Below are 14,466 nucleotides of genomic sequence, written 5' to 3' on the forward strand. Positions count from 1 at the left end.
GGGAGCAGCTCTACTTTAGGTGGGCTTCCCTAACCGAGCCCTGTTATCTCTGCCAGGTACCACGGCCCACGTGGGGATCGCCCTGTATGGCGTGGACCATAAAAGTGGTCACAGGCACCTGGATGGAGACAACGCCTTCCACCGCAACAGCCTCGACGTGTTCCAGATCGCCACGGAGCGGAGCCTGGGCAGCATCTGGCGCATCCGCGTCTGGCACGACAACAAAGGTGAGACAAGAGCAGCGCTGGGGCACCCGTCACCCATCCCAGGGCACAGCCAGCCTCTGCTCCGCCTGGTACCTGGACCGAAAGGCTGGAATAACCCTGGGGGGAGACCATGGTGACCCCCTGGCTTGGGGGAGGATTGCTGGGGGGCTGGATGTGGAGTCTCCATCATGGGAAATCTGCAGTCCCATACGCATAGGATGCAGTGTGCGCTGTAGCAGTGTCTGTGAATGTCCAGCCTAGGAGGTGACCTGGCTGCACCAGGCTTTTGGGAACTGTGCATTTCCCGTGGATGAAGATACTGTCACAGGGCAACTGCTGCTGATGGGCTCTCGTGTTGCCCTCCCAGCTTTGCAGTTTCACCCAGGGAATGGCTGCCACAAAATACACTTCTTCACCTCTTTTAACTTCCAGGACTCAGCCCCTCTTGGTACCTGCAGCACGTCATAGTCCGGGACCTGCAGAGCAGCAAGAGCTACTTCTTCCTAGTGAATGACTGGCTGTCAGTGGAGAGTGAAGACAACGATGGCATGGTGGAGAAGGAGGTTTATGCTGCCAGTGAGTGCTCAGCCCTGGGCCGTGGGGCTGGGATGGATGAGCAGCGTGGCACTTATTGCATGGAGGAAGGACCTGCAGCAGGGCACCATGGAGCCTGCACACTGGCTCTTCCTCATTGCATTGATGCCTCATGGGTCCTTTGTGCTAGAGGACAAGGCACGGCAATGACTCAGCTCTGCGGGAGGGACCATATAGATGCAGTGTGAACACAAACCAGTGTGCAAGGAGTGACTGTGGCCCCTGCAGGTCCTCTCAGGGGTGCTGCTGGCCCTGATGGTCTCTCTCGTTGTGCTCAGGTGAGACAGAGCTGAGGAGCTTCTCCCGCATCTTCCGTGCGGAGCTGCAGCGAGGTTTCTTTGAGAAGCACGTCTGGCTGTCCCTGTGGGACCGGCCGCCCCGCAGCCGCTTCACCCGCGTGCAGAGAGCCACCTGCTGCTCCCTCCTCATCTTCCTCTTCCTCTGTGCCAATGCCGTGTGGTACGGCGTGGTGGGCAACGTGCACCTCAGGTGGGTTGTGTCCCTTGGTGCTCGGGGCATCCCTTACCTCCTGAGGGCCCCTCCTGTGCTTCCCATCACACAGGGCAGGACAGACCTTGCTTGTGGCCTTGAGTCCGTCCTTCCCATTCCAAAGAATCTGGGAGCAGGACATGGATGACCAAGGACGATCTCATCAACTTCCCCCTTACCTGGTTTTGATGTGTCATTGTTAAAAAAGCCCATGCCCACTTCTTTCTCTGCACATCTGCAATAGCTGGGGGTGCAGTTTGGTCTCCTTGCTTAGCTGGCAACCCAGAGTGCCCCTTCTAACACCATTCTCTGATCAATCCTGATTCTCTCCAGCAATGGGGCTGTTTCCAACCTGATCCCTGTCAATGTGGACACGGTGGCTGTTGGGCTGGTGTCCAGCGTGGTGGTCTACCCTCTCTACCTGGTCATTTTATTTCTCTTCCGGATGGCTCGTGGCAAGGTAAGGAGGAGACGTAGTTGCAGGCTGCCCGGATGGGTGTCTTGCCACTGGGGTTCCCTGTCCGAGGCTAGATTCTGCCCTTTGTGGTCCATCACTTCTCCAGCTGTCTCTGCCCAGACAGAGACCAGAAGGGCAGATTTGAAAGACTGCCTTAAGCACTTGCTCATTCTGGATTTCAGTATGGGATAGGTACCCAAATGCCATTAAAGGATAACAGCCCGTTATTGACAGGAGCTTGGGAGATGCTCAGTGGAGCATCTCTAATGAAGTGTCTGCCCTGGGTGCACATTCATCTCTCTGAGCAGAGCTGTGGTTAGGCAGCTGTGAAGGGATTAGCTGGGGATTTCATGACTAGTTGGGCACAATTAGGAGCCCCATCAAGGACTGCAGCCAGCTGCTCAGGGACTGATGAGCACAAATGTGTCTGATACTTCTTGTCCCTGGAAGCACTCCTGCTTTGCAGGGAGTTGGAGATTCACCAGGCTTCTTGGGACCTTGTATCTGGGACAGCCTGGATGGTGCTGGGCTATGGTACGTGTGGGAACAAGTTGGAGGCAGTGGAAGACGTGCATGGGCCTGTTCTCAGCCTTGCTTGGGATCCCCAGCCTTGCCTGCATGAGTGTGGAACTGATGGGATCCGCTGAGCAGTCTGTCTCTGAGTCCCTTTGCTGTTGTCACCTCCATCCCTCCCTTGTCAGCTGAAGCCTGATGTCTCCTGCAGGTCTCCATCAACCACACTGTGACTCACTCAGACCAGCAGTCCTTGGAGATCGACAACTACCTGGACTCCTCAATCCTTGACAGCTCCTTCCCCACCTTCCCGGGGCTCCAGGCAGAGGTAAGCTGCTTCCCACCTGAAAGCTGCACATGCTGTGAGGGTCTGTGTGCTCCCCTGCATGGACACAGGGTCCATCTACAGCTCTGAGTGCAAGAACTGATGCACTCGAGTGCCTCTGGCAAATCCTGGTGATGGGGGAGAGCCTCAGCCCTTCACCTGCTCAGTGCAGTCCAGGTTCTGAGCACAAGCTGTCTGTAGCTACTGCTCTGTGTCTGTGAGCAGTGACCTTCCCAGTGTGCCTGGGTTATCTCTGGAGGAGAGCAGGGCCCTGGAGGTACAGACCCAGGGCTATTGGCAGCTCAGGCTCCAGGTCTCAGTGACCCCTGATGTTACCAACCCACTGTTTTAATGAGGCACAAAGCAGTGCCATGTGCCTGAACCGCCTCCTCTTCCTCCACAGGCCTTCTCTGAGCAGACCAAAACAGATCTGTTCTTGGAGGACTCCAAAAGGTAAGTAGGAGCTTAATGTACTTTTCTGCTTCGGTGGACTGGGGTTGTGCTCCCATGGCTGTTTCCCCTCTGTGCTAGCTCAGTTGCTCTTCTCATGCTTCCCATTCCCCACAGCCCTGATGGCCCCGTTCCTCTGTTCTCCCGCAGCCTCGTGCGGTGGCCGTCGAGCGAGGCCCTGCTCAGCTGGCCAGACCTCCTCAGCGACCCCTCCATCATGGGCAACACTATCCAGAAGCTGAAGAGAGGCCGGGCCAGCCGCCACCTCGGCCTCGAGGCCCCACTGGCCACCGAGGAGGACAGCTTGTCACTTGGTGTTCACCAGGGACAGCCTCGCTATTTCTCTGCCTCAGGTGGGTCTGGGACAGCATCACTGTTTGAATGCCCCAGGGATGTGCAGAAGGAACAATCTGGTCCCTAGGAGCCTTCTCTTTAACTCTGGAGAAGGCAGAATAGCAGAGCTCTGCCACCATCACCACTCACTGCAGTGTGAAGGGCAGAGGAGAAGGGTTGTGTTTTCTTAACGGGGATCTCCATTTGGGAGAGCAGAAATCCTGATGTGGATTAGTTGAGGTGAGTGATCACCACGCTGCCAGCAGACTGGGAGCAAGGAGAGATGTGTTCCCGTGGGATCTGAATGTTGCAAGCAACCAGCACTTCTTCACTGGGTGCAAAGCCACAGTGTATCTCTGAACCCCTGTAAATGACTGGAGGAGGAGAACTTGGCCTCTTATACCAGCAGTTACCTCTGTAGCCAAGCTGGGCATAGGCAGGAGCTAGAAGACAGGGAGGAGCGGGGGGCTATCACCCTGTCCTCCTCCTCCCCAGTTCCACCAATGCATCAGAGCAGGACCGTGCCCTGGTGCAGTGCTGGTGCTGTGCTCCTGTCAACCCTGTTCACACTCGCTCTTTCCCCAGATGAGGATCTGATCCGGCAGATCCTGGCAGATGGAGCCAGTGGCATCTCCCACTCCCAGGACCTGGGGCCCTACATGAGAGCTGAAACAGATCTGATCTCAGGCCTGTAAGTATTCAGGGAGTGCGCTGAGCTGAGCTGGGTTCTGAGGCACTGAAGATGCCCGGGGCAGCCTGGTCACAGGTCACTGTGTTCTCTATGAGACACAGAGCAGTGTTGCTGCACTGCTGGTAGCACTGGAGTTCAGTCCATCTCTGTGCCAGGCTGCTCCCTGCAGAGCCACCAGTGCCACAGCTCACCAGCATCACCCCTTTGCCTTGGCAGGTCCAGCGTGTTTGGGGAGAAGGTGGAGACTGTCATGATGCAGAAGCTGAACGACAAAGGGCAGAACATGGCAGCTCCTCCCAGGGAAGTGAGCAGATCAGCCAAGTCCACGTGGACAGGTACCAGGGCAGCGAGGGTGGGATGGGCAGGAGGAGCAGCCCTTGGGGGGAGGCACAGGCAGGTAAATGGAGCCTTAGGAAAGGCTGCTCCCCTGCTTGGGATGTAGTTGTTATTTCCTGCCAACTGCACTCGGAGCCTGAATGTCAGTACGTCCATCACTTGTGTTGTGGCAGTCCCTTCTGTGCACCTTAGGGAAGCTCTGCTCTCTGCACCCCTCTGCAGCCATCAGTCCCTTCAGCCATCCGGTACAAGAGAGTCTCTGTATGAAACCAGAGGGGAAAGGGAGTAAGATGCCAAGGAAGGTTCAAATCTACAAAGCAGGGATGCTTCCTACTGGGTCGTGCAACACGACAGCAGCCAGCTGGGCTTGCACAAGGCAGGGAGCACACTCTCAGGCCCTGCAAGGGCTGGAGGCTGATAAGTGCCTGAGTGCCCACTGGAGAAGCTCAGCATCAATTCTCTTAGAATGAGCTCTTGGCTTCCCAAGGCACAGCCTCCCTGGGACAGGCTGGACATGGAAAACTGGGCCCAGCAGCATTCCTCTTGGGTCTGTTAGCATCCATCATTTCACCTTGGTTGATGAATGGTTGTGGTGTCTCTGTGCAGGCACTGATTCGCATGGGTGGGTGAAGGAAGCTGTGCTGAGCCTCAGGCAGGGTGACTTGGCAGTGTGAAGGCAGCCAGGACAAGAGATCTGTGTGGCTTTCCGTGGCTTTGCCATCAGCCTCTCCAGCCATCTGGGCATGCCCAGTGTCCTGAGGCTGTGAGAGAAAGCAGGGAACCCATCCCAGTACCCAGATCAGGATCCCATCTTCTCCTCCCCACGCTGTAGCCCACAGATGCTGCTCTTCTGGGGCTGTCTTTGCATTGCTGCCGAGTGGGAGATGTTTGGGATAATCCCTCCCAACTCGTCCAGGACTGGTGGCGAGCTGTCTGCTGGGATGAGTGTGTGCTCAGCCCTTCCTGTGCCCCTTTGGGTCCTTTTGCAGTAATGCTTACACTTGTCTTCCCTGCTCCTTCCAGTTGCAGACCAAACGTTCCGGAAGCGCTTGCTGCCGCCCTGGTGCTCCTATCTGGCTCATGCTATCAGCCTCCTCCTCTTCGCCACCTCCACGGGGGTCTCCGTGTGGATTGGCGTGGGCTTTTCCTCCAGCGTTGCCCTCATGTGGCTCATCTCAGGGATATTCAGCTTTCTGGCATCCTTCTTGGTCTGGGAGCCCCTGAAGGTAAGGATGAGGACACCAGCAGTGGCAGGAGAGGTAGGGCTGGTGGCAGTTCCGTGTAGCTACCCCAAGAGAGGGGCTGTGCTGGGCTGACTGAAAGGCCCTCAGGAGCTGCTGCCCATGGCAGATGTGGTGGCCCAGCTCCCTGCGGGCTCACAGCACTGCCTGTTTCCCCAGGTCCTGCTGGAAGCCCTCTATTTCTCACTGGTTGCCAAGCGCTTGCACCCAGAGGAAGATGATACCTTGGTGGAGCATCCTTTTGTCGAGCATGTTTCTGAGAAGATCAGCAAAGTCCGACCCCCGCAGGGGTTTGCCCTTTTCCAGGCCAAGGAGGAGGCCAGGAAGGTCAAACTGCTACACAGGATGCTGAAGGTAAGACATCTCCTGTTCAGCCTGGAGAAGAGAAGGCTCCTTAAGGAGAGACCTTAGAGCAGCTCCAGTGCATAAAGGGGCTGCAGGAAACCTGGAGAGAGGGGCTTTGGACAAGGGCCTGTAGGGACAGGCCAAGGGGAATGGCTTTAACCTGCCAGAGGGGAGACTGAGATGAGCTCTTAGGCAGAAGCTCTTCCCTGTGAGGGTGCTGAGGCGCTGGCACAGGGTGCCCAGAGAAGCTGTGGCTGCCCCATCCCTGGCAGTGTTCAAGGCCAGGTTGGACACAGGGGCTTGGAGCAAGCTGCTCCAGTGGAAGGGGTCCCTGCCCGTGGCAGGGGTTGGAACTGGAGGAGCTTTAAGGTCCCTTCCAACCCAGACCAGTCTGGGATTCTGTGGTTGCATGGCAGTGAGCAGCTCCCTGTTATTCTGCTTCTCCCCTGGAGAACAGAGGGACCTGAGCTTTAGTGTCGGAATTGTCTTTATGCCCTGGGTGGGAAGGGACTGGGTGAGTTACAGAGTTTATCTGCTGTGAAGGACACAAGTTTGCTCTGTCTCTGGAATTCACACCTGTGGGGTTTAGCCATAAACACATCACAAGAACCAAAAATAACATCTGATATAAATGCAGAGGCCTTCCCTTCCTGGGTGTCCCTGCCTGTGGCAGGAGTTGGAGCTGGATGAGCTTTAAGGTCCCTTCCAGCACAAACCAGGCTGGGATTCCTGATGCCTGTGGTGTCTAGGGCAGGGGCAGAGTGCTGCCTCCATGAGCTGATCCACATCCTCATGTGGGTCCTCCCAATCCAGCTGTGATCTTCCGAAGCAGGTGCATGTCTCCAGTTTCTGCCTCAGTTTCCCCATCTGTAAAAGGCTGGCAGTGACATTCCTCTTCTGTGTGCAGCTCTGAGGGCGCTGGAAAGCAGAGCCATGAGGGGGTTCATTAGGAGCAGCTGCTGTGTTTGACTCTAACTCAGGTGTTTGAGGTTAGGACAAGGTTTGCAGTGCGGAGCAGGCACCACCTGGCACAGGGAAACTCATTGTTGAATTGTGTGAAACACACAACTGCTGATGCAGGAGCAGAAGTTTCTTTGTAGCTCATTCAGTACTAATCCTCCACACTTGTGCTAGGAGTACACAGCTGTTTTAATGAAGTTAATTTTAACCAAGTGATTCCCCTTTAAAGGATGGAAACCCCCATCATTGTATAAACCGAGCTGTTGGTTGTAGGAGCTTGTACAGAGAGGTTGTGCAGTGCAAGTCAACTGAAACATGTGGGGCTGTCTGGCTGCTTTGAACAAAGAATATTGTTAGGAGCCTGTGGTCTGGGTTTCGTTGTAAGCTGCTGCCCATATGGAAGAAGAAGCACGTGCTCTGGGTGCTGGTCCCACTGTATGGCAGGCAGTGGGGAGCACTGATTTGCTGCAGGATTGGGAACCAACCCCCTGTGCTTGGGTGCAATCCCTTTGTGCTCTCTGCTTGCCAGAACTTCCTCATCTACATGATGTTCTTGCTGGTGATCCTGCTCACCAACTATGGAGATGGCACCCGCAACAGCAGAGCCTTCCTTCTGCAGAGCTCCATCAAGCAGCAGCTGGGCAGCAACGAGTTCCTCCTCATCAAGAGGTAATGGCGAGGGCCCTGGGGGTGGGGAGGAGGAAGAGGTTGCTTTGTATCAGAAGGGCCTGTAGGAACAGGCCAAGGGGAATGGCTTTAACCTGCCAGAGGGGAGACTGAGATGAGCTCTTAGGCAGAAGCTCTTCCCTGTGAGGGTGCTGAGGCGCTGGCACAGGGTGCCCAGAGAAGCTGTGGCTGCCCCATCCCTGGCAGTGTTCAAGGCCAGGTTGGACACAGGGGCTTGGAGCAAGCTGCTCCAGTGGAAGGGATCCCTGCCTGTGGCAGGGGTTGGAGCTGGAGGAGCTTTAAGGTCCCTTCCAACCCAGACCAGTCTGGGATTCTGTGGTTGCATGGCAGTGAGCAGCTCCCTGTTGTTCTGCTTCTCCCCTGGAGAACAGAGGGACCTGAGCTTTAGTGTCGGAATTGTCTTTATGCCCTGGGTGGGAAGGGACTGGGTGAGTTACAGAGTTTATCTGCTGTGAAGGACACAAGTTTGCTCTGTCTCTGGAATTCACACCTGTGGGGTTTAGCCATAAACACATCACAAGAACCAAAACCAACATCTGATACAAATGCAGAGGCCTTCCCTTCCTGGCTCTGCACATACGCTGTAACTAGATCAGCTTTTCCCAGCTGAGTGTCCACACTGCTGTCAGCCCCACCAGTGCCTGGGATTAACAGTGTCTCTGTGCCCATCTCCCTGCAGCCCCCTTCACTCTGTGTGCACAGACATGGCCTGTGTGTGCCACACGAAGCCACAGAAACTGATTCACACAGCACGAATTGGTGAAGTTCTGGGGTGGAAGTGGAGCAGAAGCAGAATCTGGTCCTAAATATCATCTCTTTCGCGCTGTGCTGCCACACAGCCACTGGTCTGATGCTTACTGAGGTGCCAGGTGGATCCAGCCACCTTTAGGTCTTGCATGATAAACGTTTTCCCGACCCCAGCCCATCGTGGAATGGTTGGGAATGCTTGCCTGTGCCTACGAGCCAGGAGAGCAGCTCCGGTTAGCCCTCCAGAACCCCACGTGGAACACGGCTGGTCATGGGTGAGGCATGCAGAGACCCCCCCCGGCAGAGCTGCCCACGAGCTCCGATGCCTTCTCCCTGTTGCAGGTCGGATCAGTTCTGGGTGTGGATGTCCCAGGTCTTCCTCCCCTACCTCTACAACAACGGCTCGGGTCAGGAGAGCCACAGCACCACGCTGGGGGCAGCGCGGCTGCGCCAGCTCCGCCTGCAGGAAGGTTGGTGGGGCTGCGGTGGTGGGCCCAGAGTTCTGCTGTCATGGGGTGGTTCTGATGTTCCTGGAGGGAGGAAATGGCCGAGTGTGGGTGTTTGTGGGGCTGAGTGAAGCAAGGCAGAGGTTAGGGAGGCAGGTTTGTCTTCGCAGCAGGGGTATTGGTGTGCCCCTAGCTCTGCTCCTGCAGTGGGGATTTACATCTGTTTACATCCATGGGGATTTACGCTAGAGAGAGGTTGAGCTGGTTTCTGGAGGTGTCGCTGAGGAGGTGGAGGGGCCTTGGGGAGAAGGCTGCTGCTAGGTGTGAAAGCTCAGCTGCGTGCCCCAGCACAGCCTGGCTGCGTTGGGCTGCCCATGGGGTGACTGCTGGTGTCATTGCAGCCGAGTGCCAGCGCAGCGCCCAGGACATCCTCCATGGCATGGGCACGGCTCCCGGCGGGAGCTGCACCGACTCCCACAGCTTTGCTACCGCTGACTATGGAGCTGGCTGGGAAAAGGCAGCCCTGAACGTGACGGCTGCGTGGTCCTACTCACCCCCCGACCTGCCTGGGTAAGGAGCTGCACCTGCACCCCTGCTCCAGCTGCCAAAGGCATCATCACAGTTGATTCGGTACCCGGGGTGGTTCCCAGCCCTCGCTTCAGTGAGGCCACCTGCAGCCCCTGAGCAAAGGGCAAAGAAACACAGGAATGCCGGAGGCTGCCCTGAACACATCCACGTGGGCAGTGGGAATGGTGGGAGGCAGCACAAGGCTGCTGCTCACCCGGCTTCCCTGGAGATGGGCACTCACCTCGAGGTGTCTGAGCAGCAGCACAGTGCTGATCCCAGGGGCATAGGCAGAGGGTTCAACTCTCCAGCTTCAAGGGCAGAGTGAAGCTGCTGAACAAGGTGACCCAGCTCCCCACGGGGCCCACAGCACGGCACCAGCTTTCTGTGAACATGGGTTATAGGAGACTGGCCTTTACCAGCATAGTGGGCATTAAGGCCCTGTTGGTTTCTGCTCTGGTTTGTTCCTGGATGTGTCTTCATTGAAGTTTGGGGCAGCCAAGGGCTTGGGGCTGTTCTGAGGTTGGGAACATGGAGATGGATCAATGTACCACTGTTGTTTGTCTTGTGAAATGAGCAATGAGGCAGCTGCCACCCGTGGATGTGCAGGGTCTGCATCTCCTGCTGCCGGCCTGCCACGCAGCAAACCGGAGCAGTGACTGCTCTGTCCTTCAGCCATCCCCCCATGGCTCCTCTCTCCCTGCAGGGTCTGGTACTGGGGTTACATCTCTTTCTACGACAGCAGTGGTTACGTCCAGGAGCTGGGGACCTCGCTGGAGGAAAGCCGAGCTCAGCTGAACTTCCTGCAGCAGCACACTTGGATCGACAACATGTGAGTGTGGCGGGGCCAAGGGATGTTCTGTGGCCACCAGGCTTCCAGGGGGGGATCTGTGAGCACCAAACGGCATCACCAAAGCCTGTGTGAGCCCTGAGCTGCTCTCATCCCCCCTAGGAGCCGGGCGGTGTTTGTGGAGGTGCTGCAGTACAACCCCAGCGTGGACCTGCACGTGGCCATCACCCTGCGCCTCGAGTTCCTGGGGGCCGGCCAGGCCATCGCCGCTGTCACCATCAGCCCCTTCCCGCTGCTGCGGCTCAGCGCCGGTGTCACGCTGCAGCTCCTCATGATGGTCAGTGCCTGACATCCCCCTGGCTCCTCTTCCCTCAGTCACCACACAGAGGCCTTTGGGGACCCGTGGCCGGGGTGCCTGGAAGGGCAGCGTTGGTCGCTGTGGGCTAAAGCTCCCCTGTCCGAGGCCACTTGTCCCCATGCCTGTCACCACGCGTGGGTAGCACACAGGAAACACCCCAGCACCACTGTGGGGATGGAGATTCCTCCTGTCCGGCAGCATGCGTTGGCCTTGTCTCAGCCTTTTTGCTTCCTTTAGCTCATACCTGTCGCTGTGGAAGCTTGAGGTGTTTGTTCTTCTGTCCTCAGTGGACATCAGGGCCATGTCCCCAGGGACCTTGCCTGGGCCAGGGTCCAGCGTGAGCAGAGCCCTCTTCCCCTGGGCGCTGCAACCCGAGCACTGGACATGGTTTGGGGAGCAGGGTAGGAGGGAGCAGGGCACTGAGTGGGTGAGGAAGGTACGGAAGGACCCAGGGGTGTGCTCCGGCTCTGAGCTGGCAGAACTCAGCCTTGTACATGGGCCTTTTGCTGCCTGTGCAGCAGAGCAGTGAAGCGTTGCCCCCTCCTTCCCTGGTAACCTCTGCGTGCCTCCCCCAGGTCTTCCTCATGATGTTCGTGGTCTACTTCGTGGTGTCCGAGTCTCTGGCCATCAAGAAGGAAGGCAGAGCCTACTTCACCCTGTGGGGCAACTACGGCCAGTGGGTCTTCATCCTACTCACCACGTGCACCGTGGTGGTGCACCTCAGCCAGGCCACCCTCGCTGACCAGCAGTGGCTCAAGTACCTCAACAACCGCAAGGGCTTCACCAACTTCTACCAAGTGGCCTTTCTCAACACCGTCTTCAGCACCTTGGCTGCGTCCCTCCTCTTCCTCCTCACTGTGCAGGTATGGAGCAGCACCTGCTTGCTCCTCCCGTGCCAGTTTGTGCAGGGGCAGCAAAGGGTCACGAAGCAAACCCAGATGCAAGACACTGGTCCTGCTGTGCCAGGCAATGGGGCTGCTGCCACCTCCAGACCGTGCTGCAGGGCAGAAGTGGGCGCTGATGCCACGTGCATCTCTGCTGTAGCACTTTGGGTTGCTGAAGCCTCTGGGCCCTCAGTTCTCTTGGGGAATTCAGCCTAATGTGGCTGATGGGATGAGTCTGCAGGGAGCCCATCGCGAGGGTGTCCTCTGCTCTGCCACCAGTTCTATGTCTCAGGCTTGTAAAGGTCTGAAAGACCCTTCCCTGTGCTGTCAGGCTCTCAGAGCAGCCCCTGTGCTGGGCCCATGTAATTCCATCCCCTCCCCTGCTCCTAGGCTGCCCAGCAGCTGCGCTTCGTCCGGCAGTGGTCGGTGTTTGGGAAGACCCTTCAGAAGTCTGCCAAGGAGCTGGGTGCTGCGGGCTTGGCCTTCACCATCCTCATCCTGGCCTATGCTCAGCTCGGCTTCCTGGTGAGTACCGACCCCTCCTCGGCCTGCACAGGGCCTGGCTGTCAGCAAAGGGTGCCCAGGGTCGTGCTGCCCCTCGGTCCTCAGCAAGCCCATGGGTCCTCTGGGTGCTCCCATGCCCCGTGGGTGGCTTTGGCCAGGGGCTGTGTCTGTGCCTGTCCCTGTCACAGCCGATTTGTGGGTCACTCTTTGGGGCTCATGCTGTGTAAGGTGGGGTCGTGAGTATTAGGGGTCAGGGGAGCATTTTGCCAGCAATCCCTTCTCATTGCATCCCCAATGTCCCCTTTGCAGCTTTTCTCCTCCTCCTCGGAGTCCTTCCGCAGCGTTGGCAGCAGCCTCCTGCTGCTGTTGGCCATGCTGCGGGGCAGCGTGAGCCTCCGGCCCTGCCTGCCCGAGTCCTCGGGCCTCTGCTACCTGTTCTGCACCAGCTACATCCTGCTGGAGGCGTGGATCCTGCTGAGGCTCTTCACCGTGGTGCTCATCTACAGCTACCGGGAGATGCACTTCGAGCTGTACCGCCCTGCCTTCGAGCCCCAGGACTACGAGATGGTGGAGCTCTTCGTGCGCAGGCTCAAGATGTGGATGGGCTTCAGCAAAGCCAAGGAGGTGAGTGCTGAAGGGACCTGGGAGCAGGCACGAGGCTGCAGACACAGGGAAGCAGCATCCACCATCCTTTACCTTCCTTTGCCTCTGCCTATTTCCCACTGCTCCCCCAGCCAGGTTCCCTTGGCAGCTGAGTGCTGGAGTGGCCAAAATTCCTGGATGCCCAAGAGCTGGGTTCGTGATGGGCGTTGTAGGGGCATTGCTGCCAGTTCAGTCCCACAGCTCCATGTGTTTTCATCTGGGGTCTGGCCCACCAGGAATGGGTGGGAGCAGCTCTGGAGTAGTACAACATAGGACATAGTACAACGGTGCAGTGTTCCTGGCACAGCATTCCCGCTGATGCTCCCGACATTAATGCTCCCTCATCCTCTTCCAGTTCCGGCACAAGGTGAGGTTCGAAGGGATGGAGCCGCTGCCATCCCGAGACTCCAGCGACTCCAAGTCCTTCCGAGGCCCCACTCCCAGCGCTGCCTCCGACAGCTCCAGAGCCTCCACCTCCTCCAGCCAGCTCGATGGGCTGAGCCTGGTGCTGAGCACCCGGGACAGCCTGGAGGTGGACGCCGACATCCAGCGCCTCCTTTCCCTCTTTGAGATGCTGCTCGCCCAGTTCGACCGCGTCAACCAGGTGACGGAGGACCTGTACCGCATCGAGCACCAGCTCCAGGGCTCCCGCTGCCGCGGGAAGAGCCCGCAGCCCTCGGAGGACGCCCTGAGCAGGTACCGAGCGGGCAGCACGGAGCGGGGGCCCTCCCCGGAGCTCTCCTCCGACACGGACCTGCAGCTCCTGCGGGATGCTCCCTTGTCTCCCTGCTCTGCTGCCACCCCCCCGGGCAGCAAGGGCTCGGTGCCCAGCCGGCTCCTGCGCGCCAGCAGAGGCATCAGTGCAGCTTCTGGGCTGCCCCCAGGCAAACCCTACAGCGGTGGGGCTCCGGTGGTGAAGAAGAAGCGGCCCCTCCGGGCCAAGAACAGGGTGCACCCCACTGTCAAGTAACGGGGCGGGGGGGAGCTGGGCAGCGCAGGGAGCAATGGGAGAGCATGGGAAGGGTTTGCCAAGGGCGGGCTGTGCCTGCCCTGCAGCCCGGGGGCCTCGGGAGCTGATGCTCCGGCCGCGGCGGCTGGGCCTGCCGGGCGCATGGGGCTGCTGCCTGCAGCGGGGCTGCGCAGCCACGGCCTCCATGGAGCTGGATGTCCCCAGCAGTGCACTGACCTCCTGCGGGTGGCTCCCAGCAGCAGGGGCTGGGTGAGGGCTGAGCCGTGCCCATGGGAAGGCTGTGCAGGGTCCATTGAGAGCACGAGTCCCGGTCAGGGAAGGGCAGTATTAACACGGTGTCTCTGTTGAATGGCCCCATCTGCAAGCAGCCCAGGTGTGGTGGCTGCCATAGGGGCTGGCACAGGGCGACCGGTACAAAGCTCCCCTCCCTTCCCCGCTGGCTGTGCCGGATGGAAGAGGGGAGAAGGGGAGCCCCAGGCCTTGAAGGTTTGAACTGAGTCTTGGATGTTTGTCGACCAGACACACTGTGGAGGAAAGCTGCAGCTTTCGAGAAGATATTTAACCCATCTTTCTTTCTTTCTTAAGCATTAACAGCGATAGAGCAACGATAGCTACCCCCAGCCCAGTTAATGTCCAGTATTGGCTCCTCGTTATCCTCCAGAAATTGGTTCTTTGTATTTAAAACCCCAATATTTAAAGAAGCGACCTCGCAGCGAGCTCCGGCCCTGCTGCCCGGCCAAGGCTCCGCAGGGATCCGGAGCAGCAGCTCAGCCCGCAGGGCTGCTCTGGGTGTGGGGTTGCCAAGGTGCTGGCTTCGCTGCGCTCCCCCCCCGCCGGCCCCTGCTCCCCGCTTGGCTTTTCTAACCCCAAGGAATGTATGGACGTAAGTACCTGTACCTGTTACTTGGTTTACTTGTTCTTTGTACTGCCCAGC

The 14,466-nt window shown here is 58.2% G+C and overlaps 1 protein-coding gene across 1 annotated transcript in view; it reads left to right on the forward strand.

The window, feature by feature from the left end:
• The window catches only part of PKD1 (polycystin 1, transient receptor potential channel interacting), a gene marked incomplete at both ends in the record, with an annotated part of 84,506 nt that extends 70,974 nt beyond the window's left edge, over positions 1-13,532 (forward strand). Inside the window, 20 exons of the mRNA XM_080618752.1 lie at positions 57-227; positions 639-782; positions 1,079-1,289; positions 1,623-1,749; positions 2,471-2,587; positions 2,988-3,037; positions 3,185-3,387; positions 3,953-4,058; positions 4,275-4,393; positions 5,418-5,620; positions 5,795-5,989; positions 7,470-7,609; positions 8,717-8,844; positions 9,222-9,390; positions 10,091-10,216; positions 10,337-10,511; positions 11,108-11,395; positions 11,807-11,941; positions 12,230-12,544; positions 12,918-13,532. Of these exons, the coding sequence (XP_080474878.1) occupies positions 57-227; positions 639-782; positions 1,079-1,289; positions 1,623-1,749; positions 2,471-2,587; positions 2,988-3,037; positions 3,185-3,387; positions 3,953-4,058; positions 4,275-4,393; positions 5,418-5,620; positions 5,795-5,989; positions 7,470-7,609; positions 8,717-8,844; positions 9,222-9,390; positions 10,091-10,216; positions 10,337-10,511; positions 11,108-11,395; positions 11,807-11,941; positions 12,230-12,544; positions 12,918-13,532 (3,737 nt within the window). The remainder of the gene's footprint in view (positions 1-56; positions 228-638; positions 783-1,078; positions 1,290-1,622; positions 1,750-2,470; positions 2,588-2,987; positions 3,038-3,184; positions 3,388-3,952; positions 4,059-4,274; positions 4,394-5,417; positions 5,621-5,794; positions 5,990-7,469; positions 7,610-8,716; positions 8,845-9,221; positions 9,391-10,090; positions 10,217-10,336; positions 10,512-11,107; positions 11,396-11,806; positions 11,942-12,229; positions 12,545-12,917) is intronic.
• Positions 13,533-14,466: the final 934 nt, after the last annotated feature.

Source organism: Psittacula echo (genome assembly GCF_963264785.1).
Source record: "Psittacula echo genome assembly, chromosome: 5".
Taxonomy (NCBI): Eukaryota; Metazoa; Chordata; class Aves; order Psittaciformes; family Psittacidae; genus Psittacula; species Psittacula echo.